At 46.9% G+C, this 27,956-nt stretch overlaps 1 protein-coding gene across 6 annotated transcripts in view; it reads right to left on the bottom strand.

Moving 5' to 3' along the window:
* SPATS2L (spermatogenesis associated serine rich 2 like) overlaps window positions 1-27,956 on the bottom strand; it is a 150,774-nt gene that overhangs the window by 32,495 nt on the left and 90,323 nt on the right. For all 6 annotated transcript variants that reach the window (XM_079782173.1, XM_079782168.1, XM_079782170.1 and 3 more), the window contains 3 exons: window positions 15,436-15,544; window positions 11,853-11,902; window positions 8,019-8,259 (listed from right to left, as the gene is read on the bottom strand). In XM_079782173.1, the coding sequence (XP_079638299.1) occupies window positions 8,019-8,259; window positions 11,853-11,902; window positions 15,436-15,544 (400 nt within the window). The remainder of the gene's footprint in view (window positions 1-8,018; window positions 8,260-11,852; window positions 11,903-15,435; window positions 15,545-27,956) is intronic.

Here is a 27,956-nt window from a genome sequence, read left to right as displayed (position 1 = left end):
GCTTCAGTCACACGGAAGTGGAAGCTCACTGTGGGCAGTGGTTGTCAAACTTGCGTGTTCATGAGAACCCCAGAGGTTCCGATTTCAGCGGGGGCCCGGGATTCTACCCGCAGGTGATTCCTTTGGGGTGAGGATGGGTGGCACCGCCCACCTGGAGGAAATCTGCTCTGAAAGATGAAAAACTAATTTTTTTTTTTTAAAAAGCTAACTTTTTGATGAGCCTGTAACTGTTTCGTTAACACAGTGATTAAGTACAGGCTGGTTCCAACTACCCCCCTCTCTTAAATCATAGTGAAGATTCAGCCTCGATGAAATATTATAAATTGAGAGCCTAATATATATCCTAGTGTGAATAGTGTAGTAAACTAGTCTTATTCTTAAAAGTAAGGGGGTTTATAGGCTAGCCTGATGGAAATAATGACCGAAGGGGAAAAATTATTCTGTTGAATGCAAAAGATTTTAAGCTGAAGACAAGCTTGCAAATGAGCACAGGCTCATTAACCTAGAGCTGAAAATATTATGTTTTTGTATCAGAGAACTGGTAAGTGGACAATGGCTCATTTCACCATTCACCCAACATATATTTATTGAGAAATTTGAGTAGTAGTATTTTTTTTTTTTTTTTTAGAGGAGGGTCCTGGAAAACTGTCTCAGTACTGGTGGGATCATTGAACACTGGGATGATGTGAAGTTCTCAGGGACTACCCCTTGCCTTTGCTTGGAAGAGGCTGTGACTTCTTGAGGGCAAATATTAAAATATGACATATTTTTGAAGCCCCAGTACTGGTACTTGTGTCTGGCTCAATTGCTATCTGTAAAATTGTGACTGAATGAAATGATTTCATAGGAAAAAAAATCATTTTGCACTGTTTGCACATTGGCTATACAGATCTGTCTCCAAATGTAGTAACGAAGTTCTTTCAGATGAAAACTGGTAGAGACTTATTCAGCTATAACAGAATTAGGTTCATCTTGACAGCAAATCCTGGTATTTCTAACAATTAGGATAAATGGGAGTTCTCTCCTGGATATAGAGGTTTTCCTCTAACATTACAGGCCAGAAGTAGCACCAATTCTCTGACTTTCTGGAATCCACTTGCAAACCTCAATAGACTGTAGCTGATTCAGAGCTGATTCATAACACTGTCTAATAAGGTAGCCACCAGCACAGGTGACTGTTGAACACATAAAATGTGGCTGGTCTGAACTGAGATGTGCTATTAAGTGTAAAATGCGCACTAAAACTTGAAGATTCAGTACAGGAAAATATCTTTGATAATTTAAAAAAATTGATCATGTCAAAATAATAATATTAAGTTAGACAAAATATATTATCCAATTTAATTCACCTATTTCTTTTTATTTTTTAAGTGTAGCTACTAGTATTTCTATTTTATGTATTTGTCTTAAAAAATTTCTAGGTAGGCAATAATGACATCTGAAAATGAAGTTTGACTTCTTCCTTCCCAATCTTGCCCTATTGGCCTGGTTAAGAATGCTAGTACAATGTAGAATCACCATCCTTGCATTGATTTTGATCTTAGGGAAATTGCATTCAATATTTTATTATTAAGTATGATATTAGCTGTAGATTTTTCACGTTTATCAGGAAGTTCTCTTACATTTCTAATTTGCTGGGAGTTTTTATTTTGTCAAGTGATTTTATTTTGCTTCACTTTGAGATAATCCTTTTGTTGTTCTCCTTTATTTTGCTAATGTAGTAAGACACATTGATTGGTTTTTAAATGTTAAGCCAATTTTACATCCTTGAGAAAAAGCACACTTGGTCATGATGTACTATAAATATAAATATTATAAATATAAACATAAAATCATACTTCAATTTGCTAATATTTTGTTGCGAATTTTGCTTCTTTATTCACAACCAATATCATTCTGTATTTTTTCTTGTGATGACTTTGTCAGATTTTGATAAGGTTATGTTGGCCTCATTAAATGAGTTGAGAAGTGTTCCATTCTTCCCGGGCCTCTCTTTTAAAAATCTTTTCTCTCTGTTCTTCAGTTTGGATAATTTCTTTTGATCTGTCCTAAAGTTCACTGATCCTTTCTTCTTCATTGTCTAAATTGCCGTCAAGTACATCTGATGACTTAAAAAAATATTTTTTTCAGATACTGTACTTTAAAAAAAAAATCTTTATTGATTTCAGAGCAGAAGGGAGGAAGAAAGAGATAGAAACATCAATGATGAGGGAGAATCATTGATTGGCTACCTCCTGAATGCCCCCTTCCACCTCCCCCACTGGGGATCGAGCTCACAACCTGGGCATGTGCCCTTGACTGGAATCAAACCCGGGACCCTTCAGTCCACAGGCCGACACTCTATCCACTGAGACAAACCAGCTAGAGCCCAATATTGTACTTTTTAGTTATAGAATTTCCATTTCAATATTTCTTTCTCTCTGAAAGTCTCCTTCTCTTCACCCTTTATATCCATCTTTTTTTCTGTAAATTTTTTTAGCATATTTATAAAACTTGTCTGCTGACTAAAATAGCTGGGTTATCCATGGTTCTTCTTCTATGATTAATTTTTCTCTTCATTATAGGTCACATTTTCTTGCTTCTTCCCATGTATAGTAATTTAAAAAAAAATTAATGATTTTTAGCAAGAGAAAGGAAGAGAGAGAAACATTGATGTGAGATGAACATGAATTGGTTGCTTCTGCGTGCACCCTGACTGGGGATCAAACCCCCCACCTTTTGGTGTACAGGATGACACTCTAACCAGCTGAGCCATGCCGGCCAGGGCCCATGAACAGTAATTTTTAAAATTGGGTATTGAACATAGTGGATGACACATTGAGAAATGTTGGATTTTTTTATTTTCCTCAAAATAGTTTGATTTTAAGCCAGGCCCTCCTTTCCTTTTCTATTCTATTTCCTTTCTTCTTCTATTAAGCCAGGCCCTCCTTTCCATTTTCTTCATTATTGTAGAGTAGAGGCTGGTGCACGAAATTCGTGCACTCAGCGGGGCGGTCCCTCAGCCTGGTCTGCACCCTCTCGCAGTCCGGGAGCCCTTGGGGGATGTCCAACTGATGGCTTAGGCCCGCTCCACTAAGCCGTCAGTCAGACATTCTTAGCGCTGCTACAGAGGCAGGAGAGGGTCCCGCCACCACTGCTGCGCTCACCAGCCGGGAGTCCAGCTTCTGGCTGAGCGGTGCTCCCACTGTGGGAGCGCACTGACCACCAGGGGGCAGCTCCTGCATTGAGCGTGTTCCCCCCTGGTGGTCAGTGCATGTCATAGCAACCGGTCGTTCCACCGTTTGGTCGATTTGCATATTAACCTTTTATTATATAGGATTTCTACATCCAAAAAGTCAGTGGAGTTTGTGATGAAGAAGATATAAATTCATGCTTTTATTTTCTTTAAAAAGTTATTGATATGCATTGCTGAATTATTTTCCCATCAATTGGTGCCCATTTACACTCAGCTGTAAATGCATGCAATTGTTCTCAAAGTTAACTCTTCAATACTGAGGACTTTCAATTTTCCAGTTACTAAAACTTACATAATTTAATTTGTTCTTAACTTGATTTATTTTACATAGCAAAACATAAATGGTGGTTGTCATTTTTTGTTAACAGCACCAAAGAAAACAAATGTTCCTCTTGGGAGAAATATATGAACTTGGATTCAAAGATTTTCATAATATATGTACAGCCATGTATGTGTTCAGATTTCAAAGTTCCTGTAAACACTTATTTTCTCTTTAGTTTTTACTTTTTAATGAAAGCTTTATGTACTTGTAAGTAAACTGAAAGAAGTATACATAAAATTTGAATCTAACCTTAAGACATGTATTGAATACAGAGTACTTCTAAAATAAGTTCTTTAACCAATTGAGTTAAAATGGTTTCATAGTCTCCCATAAACATAATTTCAGTAAAGCACTTTGTTTGATAATGATTAACTTAGTATATAAATCAAACCACCCCACAAACAAGTGAAGAATCTAAGCCTTAAGGAAAATAGACCAGGAAGAACATTTGGGAAAATTGGACCCTAACATCATCATGTGCTTTAAATGGGGCCTTAGAAATAAAAAATGAGCCTTGGCATTGCTTTTGGTAAGAATAAATCTTGATCTGCCCTTTGTCTGACTTTGTGCTTGGATGCAGGATGAATCTTGATTGCATAATGTAAAAGAGCTCAGTGTCACTATTATTAAAAATTCTGAAGCCCAGAAAAAAGTACTCCAAGGCTTAAAGTCATTCTGTACTAAGTTTAAACCAAACTCCCAAACGTCTGAGCTATCTGCTGATGGGCAGCACTGTCCCACTCGACAGCGCTATATTTACAGCCTGAACATGCTCTGGGTGGTATTTTTCACGTAGGAAGTCACACTAACACCCCTCAGCCACCTGTATATCTCTTAAAGCTGACTCCACCTCCCAGAAAACAATTCTGTTGAAAACTTTTAAAAAGAGAGATCTTGAATGTCAAGGTGTTATAAAAAGATAAAACACCTGCTGTGCATGTTCACAGCCTGCTGCCCAGCTGGGCACTCGGGGCAGTTGTGCTTGAGCCAGTTTCATTAGTGGAAAGCTTGAGAAATGCTTCCCGCTAGCAGAATGGAGAGTTCTTTTAGGCTTCTACTTCGAAACCACTCAAGTACAGAATATCATTATACGGCTTTGTTATGATTACTTTCCCCCTAGTTGTTCTTTCTGTTTTAAATTTTATTTATATACTAGAGGCCCGGTGCACAAAATTTGTGCACGGGGGGTGGGTCCCCTCAGCCCAGCTTGCACCCTCTCCAATCCAGGACTCCTCAGGGGATGTCCAACTGCCAGTTTAGGCTCAGGGATCGGGCCTAAACTGGCAGTTGGATATTCCTCTCACAATCTGGGGCCGCTAGCTCCTAACTGCTCACCTGCCTGCCTGTCTGATCACCCCTAACTGCCCTCCCCCACCACCTGCCTGATGACCCCTAACCACCTCTGCCTGCTGATCTGGTCGCCCCCAACTGCCCCCCCTCCCCACTGGCCTGGTTGCCCCTCACTGCCCCCCTTGCCGGCCTGGTCACACCTCACTGCCCCTGCTGCTGGCCTGGTCACCCCACGCAGCCTGCTGTTCGATCATTTGGTTGCCTCTCACTACCCCACCTGCCAGCCTGGTTGCCCCACACAGCCTGCTGTTCGGTCGTTTGGTTGCCCCTCACTGCCCCCCCTGCCGGCCTGGTCACACCACGCAGCTTGCTGTGCGGTCGTCCATCCAGTTGTTTTGGTTGTTAGGGCCCCTAGCTTTTTATATATAGGGACTAGAGGCCCGGTGCACAAAACTTGTGCACTTGGGGGGGGGGGTCCCTCAGCCCGGCCTGCGCCCTCTCGTAGTATGGGAGCCCTTGGGGGATGTCTGACTGCCAGCTTAGGCCCAGGCCCCATGGGGAGCGGTCCTAAGCCAGCAGGTGAACATCCTTAGTGCTGCTGTGGAGGCAGGAGAGGCTCCCACCACCGCTGTTGGGCTCGCCAGCCGTGAGCCCGGCTTCTGGCTGAGCGGGGCTCCCCCTGTGGGAGCGCACTGACCACCAGGGGGCAGCTCCTGCATTGAGCGTCTTTTCCGATGGTCAGCGTGTGTCATAGCGACCAGTTGTTCCACTGATCGGTCAATTTGCATATTAGCCTTTTATTATATAGGAGAATTTGTTTATTGAATTTATTGGGGTGATAGCAGTTAATAAAATTGCGTAGGTTTCGGGTGGATCATTCTATAACATATCATCTGTGTACTGTGTGTTCACCACCCCAGCAGGTTTACAGAAATGCTTGGACAGAGAACTCCAGTGGGCACTTAGCTTTCCAGGCAGCTCTTCACGGTGAAGGGAGCTCTTCAATATGGCATTTGCTCTGACGTCGTATACTTGATAGAGTTACCGAAATTGTTTTAGGGAGAAGGTATAAATTACCCGTAAATGAACAAATAGATGTGCTAGGCTTTTAGTCTATGATTGATATCAAAGCAGCAACTTGAGTAATTAGATTTTGAAAGTAATTCATGTGAAAGCAATAACAAGCAAAGTTGGGAATCTGCCACTCGATTATTTAATTTCTTTCTCCTGCCCTGACTATAAATCAAAACATTCTCCAAAGAGTAGGCATCGTTAAAAACGGAATTTAAAGAATTCCTGGAAAATTCGAGATTCTAAATAGAAATAGGTTGTCTTTGTTGCTGTTTCGCTGGCTTTGAGAAATCACTGTGCGGTCAGGATTACCCCAACTCCAGCCCTAGGAGCAGAGTTGTTAGGTGATGTGTTTAAGGGAGAAAAGTAGAGCTGTGTGACCATGACCATCGGAACACTGGCTCGTGCGCTGTAGAGTGTGTCGGCTACTTCATGCTGCCTCACTGCACCCCTGACGTGGCACGTGGCTCTTCTGCCAGACTGAGTGCTTCCTGGGCGGGGCCCCTGTCCATTCATCTTGGGTTTATCAGAGGATAGCACAGCATCGTAGATAGCGGGTGCGTGCTGAGTCAAGTTCTCCTACTGTTTCCTGACCCTCCGAGTCCTCTCCGCCGCCTCACATCTATGGGTCCTTCAGTACCCACTGCTCCCATGACATCCCCTGCATCGCTCAGTCGGATGTGGCTCTTCTCTTCCCAAACCATCAACTCATCAGTGTTCCCACGACCTTCTCTTTAAAGAGACCAGAGTGGGGTTCCCCCAGGGCCTAGACCACCCCACACCCTTTCCAGAGCACTTCTTTGCATGTAAGAGGAGCTTAAAAAGTTGCTGATGCAATAGACTCGGGGTTTTATAACTAGAAGGACTTTGGGAATAAGTTAGTGTCCTGGATCTCACCGAGGGAACTACCACCTCTTAGGAGGCATTTTGAAAAAGTGACAGGACATTTTTAAAACTTATCAAAATGATGTCTGGGGGTTAGGGGGTGGAGGGGGATATAGGCTGCTTACAATCACAAGAGTCTTGCACAACCAAGAATTGCCTTGTGTCCTGAAATTTCTTATGTCCTTCTAGTCACTTTACACATAAACCCAAAGGTATTTTTTTCCTCACTGTTTTACTTGAATTTCCGGGACTCAGCTGCCGTGTGAATTAAGAAAAGATTGTACTTTACGGTGTTCAGAACTTTACCAAGAGAATCTCGCCATTTAGAAAAACCACATGGCCAACCACACCAGCAGTCACGGTATTTGAACTGACAACTACATTTATAGCAGCTGCGTTCACTTCCAGGTCTGCATACAAAAAAATAACTTATTTAGCTCTCAATTCGCATGCCAACTACAGAGAAACGGTGTCAACACTATCCAGCCATGCCTCACTTCTTGTAGTGCAAAGTGATTCATTATAAGTGGGTGTGAACATCTGGCCATTTTCTTAGGCCTCTATTTTAGTGTTACTTTATTGAAATTCTAGGTAAACTATATTACCTATGAAGTCTGGTTTAGGATTTGTTGTAAAAATGAAGCAGGTAGTATTGAGGACCACTGATCCAGTACATTCTAGGACAGACAGCAAGGAAATGGGAGAGTGGAGATGAAAGATGTACCCAAGGCCACGCAGCTGATTGAGAAGTGGCCTTTGTAGCTTAGTTAACATCTAGCTTCAGCCCAAATAAATAACATTCCAGATGCTAACACCCTGGAAGATTACGTTCTGTCACATCATGGAAAACACTGCCTTTAAATGACATTTTCTCTTGTCACCAGTTATCCCTCCCTTATCCCAGCAAAGGTGTCTAGAAAGAAAAGGTCTTTAAACTTGGAATGTCCACTTTCCTAATGATCCTAACACAGACCAGTCCGGGGTTTTTGAGAAAAGGTAATCCTGTGACTCAGTGCAGGGCTGGACTGAGCATTGGCTCTTCAGCCCATGACAGTCGTCCCTCCCCCACCTTTCCCAGGAAGCCTGACCCGTGTGCACCGAGTCCAGCCTCTCGCCTCCGTCACCGTCAACAGCAGCCACGACTGGGCTGGCAGGTTCCCTCTGCATCCCCTCCTTCCACATCTTCCTAAGCAACCTGACTTAACAATGACTGACCTGAGACCCCCCGGGGAGCCTTGGGAGGCTCCTCGAGTACCGAGAGCTTCTTCTCCCGAGGGAGGAGGGCTGGCTTCTCGCTGGCGGAATCGGTGGACGAGCCATCCTTTTCGCAGCCCCCGCTGTGGCCGCTCTGGGCCTGCGGTGGGGGTGGTGGCCCAGCTTCCGGCTTCTCAGCCTTGTCTTTAGCGTCTTTGTTGCCTTGATGCTGCTTGGACTTGCTTCTTTTTCGTTTATTGTTCTAGAATGAGAAGTGAATGAGAAGATGATATGATTTTAGCTCAGACCCTTGAATTATAAGATGAACCCGACAGACCAAAATAAGATATCTATACTAATAAAAGGGTAATATGCTAATTAGACCGGGAGACCTTCTGGAAGACCTTCCGGACGTCCTTCCAGACAAAGCCATGGGGGTGGGGCTGAGGCAAAGGCGGTTAGGGGTGATCAGGCAAGGAGGGGAGGGCAGTTGGGGGTGATCAGGTGGGGAGGGGCAGTTGGGAGTGAGCAGGCCAGTGGGGGGGGCAGTTGGGGGAGATCAGGCTGCCAAGGGGGGGTCAGTTGGGGGTGAGCAGGCCGGCAGTGGGGGAAGTTGGGGGCGAGCAGGTCGGCAGGCAGAGTGGTTAGGGGCGATCAGGCAGGCAGGCAGGTGAGCCGTTAGGAGCCAGCGGTCCCGGATTGCGAGAGGGATGTCCAACTGCCAGTTTAGGCCCGACCCCACAGTCGGACATCCCCCGAGGGGTCCCAGACTGGAGAGGGTGCAGGCCAGGCTGAGGGACACCCTCCCCACCATTGTGCACGACAAAGCTGCACCGGGCGGGGACCAAGGCAGAGGCCTGAATTTCGTGTACTGGGCCTCTAGTTTTATATAAGATGATATATACACACAGACACAAATATATATACAGACACACATAAACACAGGGTGGGGCAAAAGTAGGTTTACAGTTGTATGTGCAACACACAGAGTTTATTCTTGTCTTATTATTTATTAAATATATATAATTTCCTGGCTCTTCTAATAGAATGGGTGAAAACACATCTTTATTAACCACCCAACTTAATGTAAGTAAATATCTTCTTTCTTACAATAAGTTGTATCAACTTTCATTTCATAAACAGTAAACAAAAAGCTTCCTCTGAAAGGGGAACATGGCAGGGATGGTTTAGACACTGGCATACTGAGCGAATCGAGACACCATGTGAGGTAACAGTGACCCTGTGACCACGCCCGGAAAGAACTGGAATCAGCCACGGCGCCCCGGAGAACGGCTCTCCTTTCTTACAGAGGCGATGAGGGTGGGGGGCAAGGAGGACACTAAGGTTTGGTCCTCTGGGGAGGAGAGGAGACAGAGGGAAGGACTGGCATGAAAAAGGCAGGCAAGTCCTTGCAAGATGAGGATGTGAATGGCAGATCCCCAAAGTCCACCTTGGGTCTGAAATAGGCACCAGCGCACCAGAGATCCTGTTTGCTACCACTGCCCGGAGGTTCCAGGCAGCCCCGGGACCCCAAATCATCCCCGTATGGATGTGTGTGGCTTACACGTACATTGTAAGCTGGAGCAGACAATGGCTACAAAGTAAGGCCAAATGGACCTGGTCCATCTGGGTTTGGACTGAGCAGCGGGCCCCCCGACCTCTCGGCTGTAGCTGACCGGCTTTACAAGGCTTCCCTACCCTGCACTTCAGATCCCCGAAATCCTTCAGACCCGGATTATTACAATATGGCAGAGTCCTCCTGTCTCTCCTAACATGTCCTAATGGTCAACGTACTATGATGATGCACTTAAGTATGTTGTATGCTTTACTGCTTTGGTTTTGTACCGAGGAATATCCGCTGTTCTTAACCTTCAGTGTGGTACAGGCCTCAGCCGATCAGAATGGATGCCGACCCATCAGGACCCGGCCTGTCTGCCTGCTGCATCAGTGGGTACCCGCCAAACCTCAGCGGGCTTTGTTCTTCTACACACTCGAAAAAGGAATAAAAAGAACAGCTTTCTCTCCTGGATTCTCCTTCCTTTCTATTCCTTTGAAACCACAACCATGCCCCCGAGAAAGCGCTCCCCTAGAGAAGGGAGGGAGCTCATTCATTCATTCACTGGGTGGCGGCCAAGGCCAGCGGCACCAGGTCCCAGTTCTCGTGGGAGCCCCACAGCGACGAGGCCGGGCAGACCATTTTCCCACGGGCCCACCCAACCTCTGAGAGGGAGACTCGGTAATGAGTTGGGTCTGCAGCTGCTGTCTGCTCCTTTTCTCACATCAGAGACATTCATACCCAAACCACACTTCTGAAAATTTCCATGTCAGAGTAAATACCGCCTTTCAGTCGCTGGTGAGTCATCTTCATCTCCCACAAACGCTCAGGGAGCTATGATTAAAGATAAGCGGAGACTGTCAAAGATGGTGGCTCACAAAGACTAGGAAAAAAGCTCGTAATTCCTCCTATTCTACATGAAACTAGGAAGAGGAAAAGGGGCCCGGATAATTGCCGTGGTCTCGGGATTGTATGAAGGCAATACTGCTTGCTTGTTTGTTTTGGTGAAAACCTGGCTCGCAGGCCTGTGACTGTCCCTCAGGGAGCAGGTCAGACTGGGGTTTATCTCCTGGGACGCCCACGACTCAGGCCCTGCTGGCAAACAGTGGCAATGGCAGGGCGATGACTTTGAAAAGAGCAGACTTGTGATCCACCAAAGAACTTGTATGCATATATGCATAACCCAGGGACACAGACAATAGGGTGATGAAGGCCTGGAGTGGGGCCAGGAGCAGGGGGGCAGGCCAGAAGGGGTCAACGGAGGAAAAAGGGGAACAGATGTAATACTTTCAGCAATAAAGATTTATTTATTTTTTATTATTTTAAAAAATATATATTTTATTGATTTTTTACAGAGAGGAAGGGAGAGGGAGAGAGAGTTAGAAACATCGATGAGAGAGAAACATTGATCAGCTGCCTCCTGCACCCCCCCTACTGGGGATGTGCCTGCAACCAAGGTACATGCCCTTGACCGGAATCGAACCTGGCACCCTTCAGTCGGCAGGCCGATGCTCTATCCAATGAGCCAAACCAATTAGGGCTAAAGATTTATTTTTAAAAAAGAAAAGAGCAGACTTTTTGTGAAGGCCATGAAGCAGGTTATAGGCGCAAAACCAGGAGCGAGTGAGCATGCTCACAAGATGAGGAAGGCGAGCCGGACACAGAGGCCAGTGTGCGCACACACACCTCACAAGTCACTCTTGCTGACTAGACAAGAAGGCAAAGTCACGTACTAGTAAAAGGGGCCGATGAAAATCTCCCCTCTGTTTTCAAGGAGGAGTCTGCCAGAGTTCTCAAAAAGAAAAAAATAGGTCCCTTACTATGACTTTAAAGTATTTTCTTTTTCTCTTAAAAAAGAAAATCTAGCTTAGAACTCAGCAAAAAGGTATCTCAGCGCAGCTTTGAACAGATTCTTTCAGTTGGAAAAACATGTGAAAATATATTTAGAGCGTTTCCAAGCATCTCTGAAACACTCCTAATCCTCTCTGTGCCACAGGATCTGTTCAGGCAAGTTAATGCTTGAATCCTTTGAATTCTCAGGCGAGGCTCCCCCTAATACGTACAAAGAAAACCCGGGCGCTTGTGAAGCACACCTGGTGGTTAGAACACCGGACAGGAAGCCACGGCCTTCGAGGGGAGGGTGGCTGGGAAGGGAAGACAGTCATGGATTTGCAAGCTTTCTGGGTGTACATATTATCATATTTGAAAGAAGCATAAAATTGGCAGCCTTGTTAAAATGATAACAACCATAAAAGTTTTGATTGAAGATGCTGCTAATTTACAATCAATATTAATCTTACCTTCTTTTTTCCTGTCATATTCCATTCTTTTAGAACTTGAATTGCGCTGCCTAGACAAAGACAAAGGACCTTTAATGCATATTCACGTAATAAAACACCACACAAAATTCATCTCGGTCTTTTCATCTTGGTAGCAATTTTTTCCCCCCGGCTTTTTCATTTGTTTTGATTCATCCTACCTTAATAAAAATGCCAGTTTCGTGTTTTACTTCCAGATTTTCATTTAATTCACCGCATGATCTTGGTTTTATCAAAACATTAAGCCCTACTACATGAAGCTTAGTTTTTTTGGTCATTATGTTGTCTTAGAGAAAATGAAATATATCTTGAGACTTTTCTGCTAGCTTCGTTGCCGTAAGTAGAATTAAAATTGTTCTGTTGGAGAGATGAATCAAAATACCTCTAATCTTCCGGACCAAAGGTGGGGTTTTGAGTATTATTAACCATGTGAATCACAGGCTTTTGTTTGGCCATTCCTGCTCTTTTCCCTGACTCTACTGTGTTCACAGTTTGCAGGGTGATTGAAGGCCAGACGATGCAAGCTTTGTGCTCATCCCCGGGGGAAAGGTAGGGGGTGGTCTTTGCCAGGCACCCACTTTGAAACAAAAGTTCATCAAATGACAACAGTTTTAGGTTCTGTCAATGCCACTCACACATGTGGAACCACACAGACTCAGAGGAAAAGCCTACCCTGGTATGTTACACAACATGGTTGTTTTGTATGTATGTATGTATGTATTAATCTTTTGCTCAAGTAAATGTTTCCACCTATTCTAACAAAGTTCTTTCCCTCATTCCAGCTGAGCTGGGGGTAATTTCAACAATAACTTATTGGTAATGAGTGCATTAGCTTTTTTTCATATTAAGCAGTTACTTCTCCAAGAGTGAGCATTCTCATACAATCCCATTACACTGTAGTAGTTCTCTGCAAGGAGTGTGCTGGCCAAACAAAGATAAACTTGAGCCTGGCCTTTGTCAGAAATTTCAAATTAGCCGGGTCCCAATTATGGAGTCTGCTGTTGCTGTTGGGTAAGCAGAGGCGGCGTTGCTTTGACTAATGCTGAGACGGGCTAATTATTCCTGTCGACTCAAAGTTTCCGACTCAGCGCCCCTCGCAGGCTTTTTGAGTTACATGTACTTGAAATAACAACGCTGCACTTAGAAGTGCACCATAGTTCAGACTTTCTATTAACTGGGCCGGCCTTCCTCTGATTTTCCCCAAGAATTAACGCTTCCCAGGATTTCCCTTTGGAAGAACTTGAGGCAGTCCCTTTCATTGGGTTTCGGGGTAAGTCACACCAGCGGCTAACTAGTCATTAGGGTGGTCTTCATGCATAGGTGAGCTTCAGTTTTCTAAATAATATTTTTAAAAATGTCAAAATACTGTCCTTTTTAAGCGAAGGAAGGAGGTGAATTGCTTCCTGCTTTCAATGGCAATGCTCAATTATTCCTCTGGTTTTCATATTTTGACATAAATTCTACTTGCAGTTTTTAAAAAATGAGCTTCTGGAGAGTAATTCTGAAGAAGAAATAACCATGTTTGCAGAGAATTGTGAAACTGTTACTGTTCAAGTTTAACCCTTTGCACTCGCTTGCTTTTTTCTCGATTCCTTTATTCTAATGCTAACCGTGTCAAGTCACACTCGACATCCGAGTGCAAAAGGTTAATTACACTGAAAATGCTTGGGGTTTCCTGGGCCACTCGGAAGGAGCGCCGTTAATATGCCACGTAAGTGGTTGCTGACACATATTTTTGATTCTCCGTGGCTTTTAAACAAGCTGTGTGATTGGTCCCCAGCCACAATGGCACGAGGCTCCTCAGTGATCGATGAGGGTTTTATTTAATGAGGCCTTGACCCTGACGAGGCGAGCATTTCAGGAAGGACAAGCAAGGTGCTCTATTTAAACACCACGGGTCTCCGACAGTGATCAGTTACCGGGCGTCCGTGCACTGCCTCGGGGTCACTCTGTGATGGAACTTCCCCTGTGGGGCCACGAGCCCGTGGGGGTGGGGACAGTCGCCCTAACCCTTTCCTGAGGCTCCGTTTCCATTCCAGCGATGCTGCCAGGGGAAACCTGAACGGTGTGTCTGAGCCAGGATGTGTGTGGCTCCAACATTTTCTTTTTAATATATTTAATATATATACATCCATATATATATATGTATATGTATATACATCCATATATATATGTATATGTATATATATACACATATATGTGTATATATGTTATTGATTTCAGAGAGGAAGGGAGAGGGAAAGAGAGACAGAAACACCAATGATGGGAGAGAATCATTGAAGGCTGCCTCCTGCACGCCCCCTACTGGGGATCGAGCCTGGCAACCGGGCATGTGCCCTTGACCAGAACCGAACCCAGGACCCTTTAGTCCGCGGGCCGATGCTCTAGCCAATGAGCCAAACTGGCTAGGGCCCAACCTTTTCTTCTTGAAGACACACTGCCCTGGAAGCCTCAACGCCTGGTTAATACGGCGCTCTCTACTATTCCTTGTTGATGGCTACAGAGTCTCTATCTGCTGGTCCCTGAACCAGGGAAAAGCAGGAAAGCTGTGCACTGTGGGTCTGCTTGCAGGTCTATTTTGAATGACAATCATTTTTAAAGTCAATTAGGACCTTAGACCTTGGCTGCCGACATCAGAGTGCGAGCCTGTTGCCTGGTTCCAAGACCTTGTCTGAAAGGCACTTATACTGGTCGGAACTTCGGACGATTACTCTGTTCCTAGGAAAATGAGCAGGTCACACTACCCTTAACAAACGCAGTGTAAATAGGATGTGGTTGAGAGACCGCTAAGTCTTCCCTGACCTCATCCGTCAGATTATGGTGAGCCAGTCCGTATTTACAAAACAGACGCTGACGAGGGACCAGAGGCGTTATGATAGCCAAGGGCGGGCATGCGATCTCTGTTCATCAAGGAAACGTATTTAATGTGATTAGGAGAAGAGCATGTCCTAGTTTGCAGGAGATCTAAAGCACTAGGTTATACATTTACAGGAAAAAACATTCCGAGACTTGAGATTCTATAACATCACTGGCAATGGGCTTTCTAAAAAACAATTTAAAAAAAAAGGCAAAAAGGTTCTAGAAGGAGACGAGATGAACTGATATTCCAATTAATTAGGCAAATTCAAAATAAAAAAGTAAGGCTATCAAAGGATAAACCAGTCTCCTCGGATCCTAAAGCATCACACTCAAGGGTTCCAGTCGTAGAGCCAAGGAGAGCGACAACTTCCCGGGTCGGAACGAGTCCCTCCCGCTCCAGGCACAGGACCCCGTCAAATAAAGCACGTTTAGTAACAAACGTGAATGATCGGCAGCAGAGGAATTATAGCATTACTATAGGAATCCTTTAGGAAATACTTAGAAAACATCTATAGTGTTTTCTTACTAGTAACGATGGAGAAAACATTAAATTGTGTTCTTATTGGGTATGTATGTGTGTTTCCCAACATGCCTATTCTTATGAGAAAGCATTAGTAACGAATTGGTATTCAGTGCACTTAAGGAACCCCGTATGGAAGCCCAGGGCACATGTAGCTCGGACGTCCTCGGTCCGGGCCGCACTCACCGTCCACGAAGGCCTGCACGGCCTTGTCCACGTTGAAGTCGAACTGCTGCAGCACCAGCACGATCTCGTTGTTGCTTTTGTTGGGCACGACGGAGCGGACCGCATAGATCTGGAAGGGGGAGGAGGGGAAAGGAAGGGAAGCGCTTTAAACATCTTCCACTTGGGGATCTCTCACCGGACGGACGCAATGACAGCTGTGGGAAAGGCTCCGGGAAGCCCCCGGCCCTCCGCCTTCTCGGGCGGCCAGCGGGAGCGCACCCTGGCAACCACCTGGACACCCCCGTGGTGCGCACACAGGTCTTACAGAGGTCCCCTTGTTCGGACTCCAACAGCGAGTGTGAAAAGCCATCTACCCTCCCCGAGGCTCCAGATGCACACAGATGTGTTTGCAGGGAGGACACGGGTGTGCTCTGCCTCGGGCTCTCCCTGCGCCGGCTCCGGGGGATCTCTGGGAAGCAACGTGCAGCAATGGCCTCGTGCCTCAGCGTCTCCGCTCCGCACAGTGGAAACGGTCACCCCGAGGCTGCCGGTGTGCTGTGACCTCCACTGCGGTTTACGGAGACGGAGAGACGTGGGCATTGCATTGTTCGAAATGGCAGTCTTCGCCACAGGGCAGAAAATGCTCCCAAACACACGTGTGAACACCAAGCATTTCAAACACAGTAAATACATATGTGAGAGCAAAGGATTGCAGTAGATTAGGCTGACAGTCAATCTTTAATGACCTGTACGTATTTCTTAGTCAAAAATAGCACGTATTCTTTCGTCTGGCTTAACAGAACTCATCTCTACCTCCCTGGCAATTGCCATAGGGTGCTCTATCCACGTTAGCAAAGCCTGGCTCACCAGCTTCCTGTCAAGGAGATTACTGCAGCTGCTACGGACAAATACGAGGGTGCTGCCTGGTGCCAAGGTAAGTGGCATCACAGGGGTGATCGCTGCACGATCTTCAGTGTTTACATCAATGGTGTGACCAGTTGAGTTTGTGAGTTGCCTGCAGTTTATTGTAATCAGATTCATGGCTACGGATTATATGGGTGTGGATGTAATGTGGCTCGATTGACTAGGACATTTAATTATGTTAGGAAATAGGTAGCCTTCTCCATATAGAGCTGTACTTATGAATATTTAGATTATGATGAGCAAACAGTACAAGCGATGGGTGAATGACTTGTAAAGGTTCTGACACCATAGACCAGAAAGCTGGTTTTAAATCTTAACACTCAAAAACGCTCACTCTGTGGTGTTTACTGAGGACTCATACAACATATGTATTTGTATATGTGATTCAAGATTCCTCTGTTGTTGTTTTTTCTATTCTCACATTTTATGGTTCTTAGTTTTTCTAGCCTCCACATTAAAAAACAGTAACTTCTTCAAATCTAAGTTGTTGTTTTTTCTCTTTTTAAAAATCCATTCAGTGACTATTTTTTGAATGTCTGTTGTGTGACAAGGCATCAAACTTCCTGGAACTTACAGACTAGAGAGAAATGTACACGTTGATCAGATGATCACACAAACATACCAGTACACTGTGATAAAAATCTATAAAATCTTATGACAGGGAGACATGCATGCCTTTATATAGGTATGCAGAGATCTGAAGTGAGAAGAGATGAGTGGGAGGTAAGGGGAAAGGCATTTTAGGCAGAGGGACCAGCATGAATTAGAAGCAAGGTGCAGATGAGGAGAGAATGGCTGGAGATGAGTTAGGAGGGAGGCAGAGGGTGGGGCTTTTAGAGGGTAAGACAGGCCAGAGACAGCAGGGACCAGATCATGCAGGGCCCACGGGGCTGTGCAAAGGATTCAGGTTTTCTGAGTATCCCTCAAGGATGCTGACAAGATCTTCTGTTAAGTTGTTCTTATTCACTGATCATGTTAAAAAAGATAGCGCTCTCTCTCTCTCTCTCTCTCTCTCTCTCTGTGTGTGTATATGTGTGTGTGTGTGTGTGTGTGTATATATATATATATATATATATATATATATATATATATATATATGTAAATGCAAGTTAAGGTGTTGATTTTATACACTTATATATTGCAAAACGATTACCACTATAGCATTAGCTACCATCTCCATCTCATCACATAATTACCATTTATTTTGTGGTGAGAGCATTTAAGATCTACTTTCAACTTTCAAATACAAGATACAGTATTATTAGATACAATCACCAAGCTGTACATGAGATCCCCAGACCTTGTTAAATCTTTCAACTGGAAGTTTGTACCCCTTGACCAATATCTTCCCATTTCCCCCTCTTTTTAAAAGAAGTTAAGATGGGGAGAAAAACAAGAACAAACCTACATCCAACCCAGGGAAGTCATTATCAGTGTGTGCCCAACTATAATTACAGTGGGCCCGTATTTACCAGAGCCTTGTATGTCTAAACATTACATGCGACCCTTCTATCGTAGTTCTTTAAAATAAAATTCTAGCATTTCAACCCACTCTAGTTGGTTAGTATAACACAGAATCTCTTAATAATCACCATTATTACTACCACTTCACCCATGCTCTTCTAAATAATACAATGCTTAGTTATTAATGACATTAACTACATTATACCTGGGTTTGAATTGTGCAGGTCCACTTAGACTTGGATTTTTCTAAATAAATATTGTAAAGGTATTTTTTCTTCCATATGGTTTTCTTGATAACATTTTCTTTTCTCTAGCTTACTTTAGTGTAATAATACAGAATAATACATGTAACATACAAAGATGTGTTAATTGTTTACGTTATTGGCTTCCAGTCAACAGTAGGCTTATTAGTAGTTATGTTTTTGGGGAGTCAAAAGTTACACTCCAATTCTTGACTGTGCAGGAAAGAGGGAGGGGCATGCCGGTAACCCCCCACCCTCGTGTTGTTCCAGGGTGATCTGTAGTATCATTAGACCAGAGTTCTCAACCCCCCTACACAGCTGTGTGATCAGTAAAGACCCACAATCCTATATAATAAAAGCCCAATATGCAAATTGACCAAACGGCGGGACAACCAGTTGCTATGACACGCACTGACCACCAGGGGGCAGATGCTCAACGTAAGAGCTGCCCCCAGACCGCAGGGCCCCAGGCCAGCCAAGGCAGGTGCCAGCAGGGGGCCCCCCAATTGCCCCGCTGGTCACCCCACAGATTGGCCCTGATCGCTGGCCAGGCCTAGGGACCCTACCCATGCACGAATTTCGTGCACTGGGCCTCTAGCTATGGAATAAGCATAACTAACGGTTCTACCTGTTTCCGGTCTCTCCTCTGCAGAACATAATACACTGTGTCAGGTTAAAGCAAAACACAGTATCAACCATGGCTCATAGACACTTCCTTTTTAGATGTTTATACAACAACAACCATGGTCAGATACAGAAAACATCCATCCTGGTCATCTTACACATCCTAGCTCTGAACGTATCCTTAGAACAGTGTCAACAATGGAATTCTGACGCCAAATCTAACTATGAATATTGCATACGATTCCCAGAGGAAGACACTTCACCAAGGCGGGAATATCAAGTTTTTTAAAAAATAAGAGAAAGAGGGAAAAAATAGCTTCTGCTTATTCTTAGATATTCCGTGGTGACGTCGAATTCTAGTGAATTTCTGGGCCACGCTGTTTCTGCTTTCATCAACGAACTCTGCTGATGTGAAGGGCGTGGTGTGGTTCCACCACCTTCTTATTCATAGTCACTGCACTTATTTTCCTGTGAAAATGTCTGTGAGAAGGATGGTGAAACCGTGTGCGCGCGCATGTCCGCATAAAAATACAGGAACCCCACAGTGTCACTATCCAAGATGCAGCCCCATCCTAAGGGCTCTAAACATTGAAATCTGAGAAAGACCTCCTGACACGTCGCCTTGACTGTAAGGAGGGGGTCACGGGCAGGGATGCAGCGAGGCTGGGCTGCAGGCGGCCTTTGCATCTGGAAATGAAGCTCCTGGAGGAATGGATCCATCAAAGCGTGAGGAAGGGTAGTCTGCATCCGGGGAAGTCAGAAAATCCACGCGTGCAGGGACTGCTCTGTCCCGCAGGGGCTGTTTCTGGCACGGCCTGGTGCACAGTGCTTCCCGCACCCCGCACCCTGCACCCCACAGCCCGAGCGGCTGATGTGCCTGCTGCGGCGGCTTCACGCCCAAGCCCACTGCTCGGAGCTGCCCCCCACTGCATCCCCCTGAGTGCTGATGCCATAAACCAGCGGGCGCAGGCTGACAATCGGGAGCCCTCGTTAGCAGTTCGCTTAGCAACCGCCTTGCCTTTCCCAAATCACGTTCCCCTGCTTTAGAAATTGGCCTTTTGCACCTCAGAAGTGGTTGTGATTTCGCCTTCAGCGTGTTAATCTCCCCTTCCCTCCTCTCTCTGGGGCTTCCTATCTGGCCGGGCAGGATTTGACCCGTTCTGCCTCAGGCCCGCCTGCTGGCATTGCGCCCTCACCAAGCAGAGGCCCGGCTTCCACAAGCCTTTAGATTGCGGCTTCCTGCCTTCCTCTCCCTCCTCTGGACCGCGTGGTCCGGTGCTAGAGCTGCTAGCAGTGTGCATTTATTGAGCCTGTCTGTGATGACTCCTCAGAAATCCTTCAGCCTCACCCATGAGTCATGTAGACTGTGCCCGAGTTTCAGAAATGGATCTGACCGGTGTTCAGTCCACCCACACAGCTGTGTGATCAGTAAAGACCCAGTATTATCAAATAAACATAAAATCACCACTCCCTCTGCTCCAGGCTCTCCCCGCAAATCCATCCTCCCTGATGCCAGACAGCTCTGCCTAGAGCAGAACAGTGGCCGTTTACCACCTTCCTTCCTGAGAATAAAGCGAGTCTCTGCCACCTGGCACTCGGGGCCATGAGCAGCAGGGCTCCAACCTGCTTTCTAAGCGCCCCTCCTGCTCTGCCCTTTACGGACAGCACAGCCCAGTGCTGGCCTCCCACCCCACCTCTGTGTATTTTGCCTTTGACCAGAGCAGTGTGTGTTTGTCTGAATCCTACATTCCAGCTGAAATGCCAGGTGTCCCATGAAGTCCTCCCCATCCCTGCCAGAGGTCATCCCTGCCGCCTTTCAATTCCCATAGCCCTGAGCAGTAGGTCTCTCTCTCTCTCATTGTTTTAAAGGGAGAGATAGAAACATCAATGATGAGAGAGAATCATGGATCAGTTGACTCTTGCATGCCCCCTACTAAGGACTGAGCCCACAATCCAGGCATGTGCCCTGATGGGAATCAAACCGTGACCTCTTGGTTCATAGGTGGACATCAACCACTGAGCACACCACCATGGAAGCAGGAGGTCTTTCTTAACACTTAGTACCTGTTACTTTATATCCAAGTGTTTGTGCACACACTGTGTCTCCTAGGCAGAGAGTGCAGAATCCTCCTCTCAGACACTTTGTGCATAATCACCATGCCCACTTGGAGGAGAGAATGCCAATGTGTAGGTACACCAGGCTGCTGCCTTGAGTCACCAGCATTTTTACCTTCCACAGTAACAGAGGGTGAGTCTCTGTTGACTGCGATGTAACTAAACATTACATGGGCAGGAAGAATACACATATGTTCCTTCAATTTCAGTAGCAGAGAGGGAACAATATTTATAAGACTCGATAATTTTGCTTTCTTTAGAACGTACTCATGGTATTCTGTGGAGTTTTAAAAGTATAAAATGAGCCTGGCCGGCGTGGCTCAGTGGTTGAGCGTCGACCTATGAGCCAGAAAGTCACGGTTCGATTCCCAGTCAGGGCACATGCTCGGGTTGCAGGCTCGGTCCCCAGTGTGGGGTGTGCAGGAGGCAGCTGATCAATGATTCTCTCTCATCATTGATGTTTCTATCTCTCTCTCCCTCTCCCTTCCTCTCTCTGAAGTCAATAAAAATATATTTAAAAAATATGAAATGGCATAGTAACTGCCTATCCTTCCGCAGCTCAGCCCAGCGGAGAGATAGTGGGTGAGCTCCCAGTAAGTGACAGGTGCCGAGGACACGAAGGGGAAGCCGACGCAGTCCCCCGTCTCCCCCTCCGCCCCCCAGAGGGACAGGGCGGCGAGGAGCCTGGCCGTCTGCCGGGAAGTGTGTGCTCACGCTGTGTGTCTAGGAACAAGGCGCGGTGGTTCTCCAGAGAAGCAGCAGTCCAGCCCGCCGGGGAGGCGAGGATCCTTTCTGGAGGAGCAGCCACATGGCAAGGAAGGAGCTTTGGGATTCAACACACCCGGGTCCTAATCCTGGCTCTGCCACGTGCCAGCTCTATGACCTTGGATGAACTGCTTAAGTAACTGAAATCTGGTCCTGGGGTTGTAAAAACAAGGATTTTACTTGCTAGAATCTCTGTGACAATGAAGACATGATGCATGAAAGTGTCTGAGACAGGATTGGGCATACATTAGCTGCTCAATACATTTTAAAAAGAAAAGGGTGGGGGCATTTACACTGGGCCACGAAGGAGAAGGGTCTCTCTGGGTGTGAAGGCTGGCGTGTCTTTGCAATTGAAAGAACATGTGGCGAGTGCGTTGGCCAAGACTTATTTGGGGGAGACGGCCCTGTACACCTTCCTCCACAGCTCAGTGAGCGCCAGGGGACCCAAGGCTCTCCTCGAACAGGCTCCCCCTTCTGCAAGCCGACGGGGACCACAGAAAGCCCATCTTGAGGGTCACTAACAACAGTTAGTTTTTCTCCCTCTCATTCTCTCATTTATTTATCCAAGGCTGGATAGAGCAGCAACAAAACAGATACGGTCATTACCATACCTAGAGAGGAAAACAGATGTAATCATGTAAATTTAAATATACACTGAGTGGCCAGATGATTATGATCTCGGAACGCATAATAATCTGGCCACTCAGTGTATATCCTATATAATAAAAGGCTAATATGTAAATTGTCCCCTCGACCCGGAGTTCGACCAGCAGGCAGGCCAGCCAACCGCCCATGTCCCCTCCCCCTGGCCAGGCTGGCTGGACCCCACCCATGCACGAATTCATGCACCAGGCCTCTAATATAATATAATATAATATATATATATATATATATATATATATATATATATATATACACACACACACACACACACACACACACACACACACACACACTGCATTAAGAGATCATAATAATCTGGCCACTCAGTGTATATGTAATTGCAATTTATGCTAAGTGAGTGATAGGAAGGAGGCAATCAGAATACAGGGACTACGTCACGGTGTCAGGAAGCAGCCTGGCCGAAGAGGCGACGTGGGCCAGTCAGATCCTCTGCCGTGGGGTCTGCTCTACCCCACACACAGGGGGAGAAAAGGGGTCTTTGGGAGCTGCCTCGCTCCCTGCCTTTCCTGCTTCCTGGACTTTTCCTAAAGTCCCACGAGACCCCACCAGACCTTGGTAATAACCCCCTTTTTACCTGCACTAGTTTGAGAGGGTTTCACTTTCTAGAACAAGTCAGCGAAGTGCCTAGAGGCGACATTAGCAGCTAGGGATGAAAACAAAACAATAAATCCCAATAATGAGTCCAACTGGCAAAGGGGAGAAACGGGCAACGTCAAAGATAAATTCAGTTAACATGCAATGACGTGGGAGAAGAGAGGCGCCTGACCTGCTCACATACCTCTGCCGGCCCTCACGCTGCCACAGTTATTCCTGGATGTGACTCTCTGCCTCACTGGGATGTGAGTTCCTGAGTGACAGGGACCCTATCTTTATAGCCACAGGGCCCGGAACCATGGGTGGCATTCAGCAGATGATCCATAAATGTGTGTTGAACAAACAGATGAAGGAATGAATGAACAAAAGGAAGTAGAGAGTCTAATATGATGGCCACTGAAATATTCCCGTTTACTTATTCACTTTTATTCCAGTGCATCTCTGGATTCAGCATCAAGTATCACTGGGTATTAGAAAGTGCTCAAGCCCAGAATGTATGCGCCCAGGTCCCAGGCGCGGCCTGTGGCTGGTCCTAGCCTCGAGCAGCCTGTGGTCTGGGAGGTGAGCTCAAGCCTATCCCTGCCATAAGGACAGCAGTCACGCAGCCAGCCGCCTCCTTTCCCACCAGCGAGAACCAGCGTTATGTATGGGTTTGCCGTTCCCGCAACTTTGAAAAGGAATTTTATAATCAGCTTTGGTCACATTTCTCAAAGGCTGAGCCACTCAGAGACGCCTCAGAATCAGCTCGCTTTGCTTCACTGGCTGGGCCACTAACGTTATCTTCACACTAATGAAGGCAGGTCTCCCGCGAATCTTCTCGGGGAAGAAAATACTCTTTGCAGACCAGTACCTCCGCATCATGGATAATTCTATAATTTAATTGCCTTCCCCAGCATCTACTGTCTGCCAGCAAAAATATATGCATGAGCTGTTGTCATGTTCTACTTGGCTGACTTTTGGGGAATTAACACCAAGGGTACAAATCAAAATTAACTTTTTTTTTTTTCTGGCAGGAAACCAGGATAAGAAGGAAAAATGAAGATTGGAAGGTGGGGGGAAATGCAGTTTTCACAGAATCGTGGGAAGTTTAAAGTGGGGCTTTGCGATAATCTAGTTGTGGCCTCTCAAACTTGAAAGTACATTCCAATCTCCTGGGGACTGATTAGAATGCAGGGTCTGCGTCAGGAGCTTGGGTGGGGCCCGGGGTTCTGCATCTCTAACACGTTCCCAGGCGATGCAGACGCTGTTTGTTCAAGGAGGTGGCAGGAAGATGCCTCCCCAAAGACGTCTATGCCCTGACTGCCCGGAACCTGTGGGTATGTTAGGTAACGTGGCAGGTTAGGGTTGCGGAGTCCTGACCGCCCGGAACCTGTGGGTATGTTAGGTAACGTGGCAGGTTAGGGTTGCGGATAGCATTAAGGAGGTTGTTAGCTGACCTGGAGACAGGAAGCTCTCAGTGGGCCTAATATAATCACAAGGGGCCTTATACATGGAAGGAGGAAGGAGAGAGGGTCAGAGTGATGCCATGTGACAAAGACTTGACCCGCCATTGCTGGGTCTGGACATGAAAGGCGACCATGAGGAATGCAGGCAGCTCCTAGAAGCTGGAAAAGGCAAGAAAACAATTCTCCCCTAGAGCCAGAAAGGAATGCAGCCTTGCTGATACCGGCGTTCACACCAGTAAGACCCACCCAGAACTCCAGAACTGTCAGAGAGTAAATGTGTGTGGTTCGAAGCCACTATGTGTGTGGCCATTTGTTGCAGCAACAGGAACCTAACACAATGGACCACGCGCAGAGGAACGAAAGGTGACTCCTTTTGTCCTCCAACAGGAAGATGTCTTTCTCTTCCCCATCAACTCTCCTGTTTTTAAAAATTACACCTTCCAGAGAGCAGCTCTCTCTCCCCATACACACACGTTTTGAAGGAATTCTGTTCATTCAAGCCAGATATTTCTGCCGGAAAGTGAGATAAATCTGACAGCCTCTGCCCCAAGGAGCTGACAGAACAGTAGGAAAAGAGGGCAGAGTCATAAATAACAACTAACTCAAGAGTCACTCTGACAACGAAATCCCTCCGAACCTCACCTGTTCTCCATCCTTTCAGTGCTGGTTCCCCTCGCCCTTCACCCGGACAAAGCCTTCTCTGCAACCATCTCAAACAATCACGGCACAATCAATCCCCCCCAAAGCACTGGGCTGGTTCACTAACCGAGGGAAGGGGCCCGCCACGAGGAAGAACGTGAAGAAAGGGAGAGAAGACAGGAGATAAATTATACAACGAAGTCGGAAAAGGGAAAGGAAAGGGAAAGGAAAGAAAAAGAAAAAGATACCAAAAATCCACGTGGAAAGCAAGCTTTGGAAAGGAGGAGGAGATGGGGGATGGTTCTCAGAATTCTGAGAAAGGAGGAGAAGAGAAAAAGGAAGAGCAATAACATTTTGAGATTGTGGAGAGGAATTTTAAGCCAACTATTTCCTCTGGGTGAGCGTTTTTAGGTTCTGCTTAGGGCTCAAACAGTGGGAAAAGGTTGAGAGCGGCTCTCTGGGGCTGTGGTAGGAAATAGCCCGGATGAATGGAAGGACGCTGAGCGGGACGAAGGCCCACTAGCGCTGATAGCACGGGGCTGTCACGGAGCCAGCTGGCATGGCTTTCCCTAGCGATTCTCAGTAAGCGAGGAGCAGGCGCAAAGCAAAGGAAGGACCCAAGGTTACAACATGAGCATCACAGTGGGGGAGCCTAGGGCTCAGGGATGGCGGGGGGTGGGGTGGGGGGGGGGGGGAAGAGGAGGGGTGCGGCTGAGACTCATCCAGGTGGCCACTCAAGGCACCTGTGGTCTGTGATGGGGAGGATGGTGAGCGGGAGACCAGGGATGAGAGGTTCTTCGGAGAACAAACAGCAGATGTTAAAGAGAGCGAGGGGAGGAGGGAGGGAGATGACAAGAGGATGTGGCCAGAAAGGGGATGCGAGACGTTGCCAGTCCTCGGTTCTGGTTCCGCCCCTGGTAAACATCAAACAAACAAACTCGGCCTTTCACTTTCTTCAGGGAAATGGAGTGTGCCCCAGAACTCCATGTTGCATGGAGTAGACACGGGCTCTTCGGCAGTTTTTCAGAAGCTGCGCCTCCCAGCCTTGCCCGGGTCCAGCTCCTCGGCGTGGTCCTGCTGAAGCGCGGTCCTGCCAACGAGGCGGCGTGGCAGAGGAGGCCGATCGGAGCCGAGGACTGTGGGGCCGCCTGCCTGGGCTGGACCCCGCACATCCACCAGGGGAGTCTGAGCTGGCACGAGCACTTCCGGGAGCCACATCCGTGACTGCCTCCCAGGGAGCTTACTTTCCGGCTGACACGCCCCGAGTTGTTCTGTGACAAGGGTACCCCGTCGCACACTTGTGCAGGGACTAGAATGTGCAGACTCTGCTCCAAGCTGAGCTGTGGGCGGCGGCCGATACCATCCCGACCTGCTTTAGAACTGAGAGTCTAGAGCAGGGGCGGGAACCTTTTTATTTCTGCTAAGGGAAGGCCATCTGGATATTTATAACCTCATTTGCTTAATATAATTCACTTAACACAAATGTATGTTTCTATAAAAAAAAAAGCTCCTAGATTTATTGAATTTGGAGTCCCATCTGTGGTTCCCTTGGCGGGGCCAGACCAAATGATTTCTTGGGCCTTACGTGGCCCACGGGCCGGACGTTCCCCACCCCTGGTCTAGAAAGACTGATGCTTGGTGAGCGTTCCAGAAAGGAAGTAAAGATGGCCTGGGTGCTGTGACAGGGGGACCTAACCCAATCCAGACCGTCAGGGAAGTCCCCTCCCAGGCCTGGTGCTCATTTAAACTGAGGAAGAGAGGTAAGCAAGACTGAGACAAGAGAGCGGGACTGGAGAGGAGGTGGGGGGACCCAGGAAGGGTACACACATCTACTGATGGACAGGACCGAGGGACTAGAAGCACGCTCAAGGGAATGAAGCCCCAGGCTCGATGGCGCGTCATGAAATCTTACAAGGAAGGAGATGTCGGATGCAGTCGGATCAATGAAGCACGGTGCAAAAGTGGGCAAGGCCCTGCTGGCCATCTTAGCACCCTGAGCCTTCTTCTAGGGCGAGCCGGTGAAGGCTTTCCTCAGAGGAGTGTGGCACTCCCGCAGGTGAGAAGGGCACTGCGGTTTCCATGTGGATGACCTGCAGGAGAGCACACGGATGGAGCTAGGATTCTAGGGCAGATTCCGGAGGAGAAGGTGGACCGCGATGGGGCAGGGTAGAGACTGACTCACAAATTACTGGGGAGGAAGCGAATGGCTTGTGTTTGACTAGAGGCGAGGGCGGAGGAAGACAGGGACTCTGATGGCTCCCAGGTCTGTGGCGGGAACATTGTTTACGTGGACAGTGGTGTCATTTCCAGAGAAAAGGGGTCACGAGCACCACGCACGAAGGGAGGCGTGCACGTCCAGGTATCTGGGAAGCCATCGGATCTCGGAATCTGAGCTCCAAGCACGACCTGAGCCAGGGACACAGGTTTGGGCATCAAACAGCGGTTCTCAGCCCTGGCTGCAAACCGGAGTAACCTGGTGAGTTTTAAAAATATACCCAAACCTGGGTCCCGCCTCCAACAATTAAATCTGGGCCTGGACACGGATTATCTTTTAGGTGTTCCCGTGTTCCTAATGTGTATCAGAATTGAGAACCATGACGAAGAGACATGAGGGAAGTCACGGACAGGCGAGGGGCAGTGCGGAAGGAAGAGAGGTGGCGTGGGACAGACCTCTCTCTGGTTATAACCACTCGCCACCAAATAATTTACCGGAGCGCACCATCTGCTCATCCACATCTTTCATTATTTATGCATGACTTCAAAAATATCGGTTCTCGTTTACAACACTTTTACCTCGTGAGAGGTTATTCTAGTTATCCACTGCTGAGTAACAAGTCACCCCACAACTTTGTGGCTTAAAACAGCAATCCCTCTCCTCGTCTTCAGTGTTCCTGTGGGTCAGGAATTCGAGAGGAGTTTGCTGAGTGGCTCTGCCTTGGGGTCTCTCACGCGGGCAGGCGGAGGGGCTGGTAAGGATGGGGAGAGGGATGCTGGTGCAGCTGGGACCGGCTGGGCCTCTCTCTCCATGTGTCCTCAGGTCTTCTCG

Source organism: Cnephaeus nilssonii (assembly GCF_951640355.1).
Source record: "Cnephaeus nilssonii genome assembly, chromosome: 10".
Taxonomy (NCBI): Eukaryota; Metazoa; Chordata; class Mammalia; order Chiroptera; family Vespertilionidae; genus Cnephaeus; species Cnephaeus nilssonii.
Note: the sequence above shows the minus strand (reverse complement) of the source record. Positions and strands in the feature narration are given on the sequence as shown.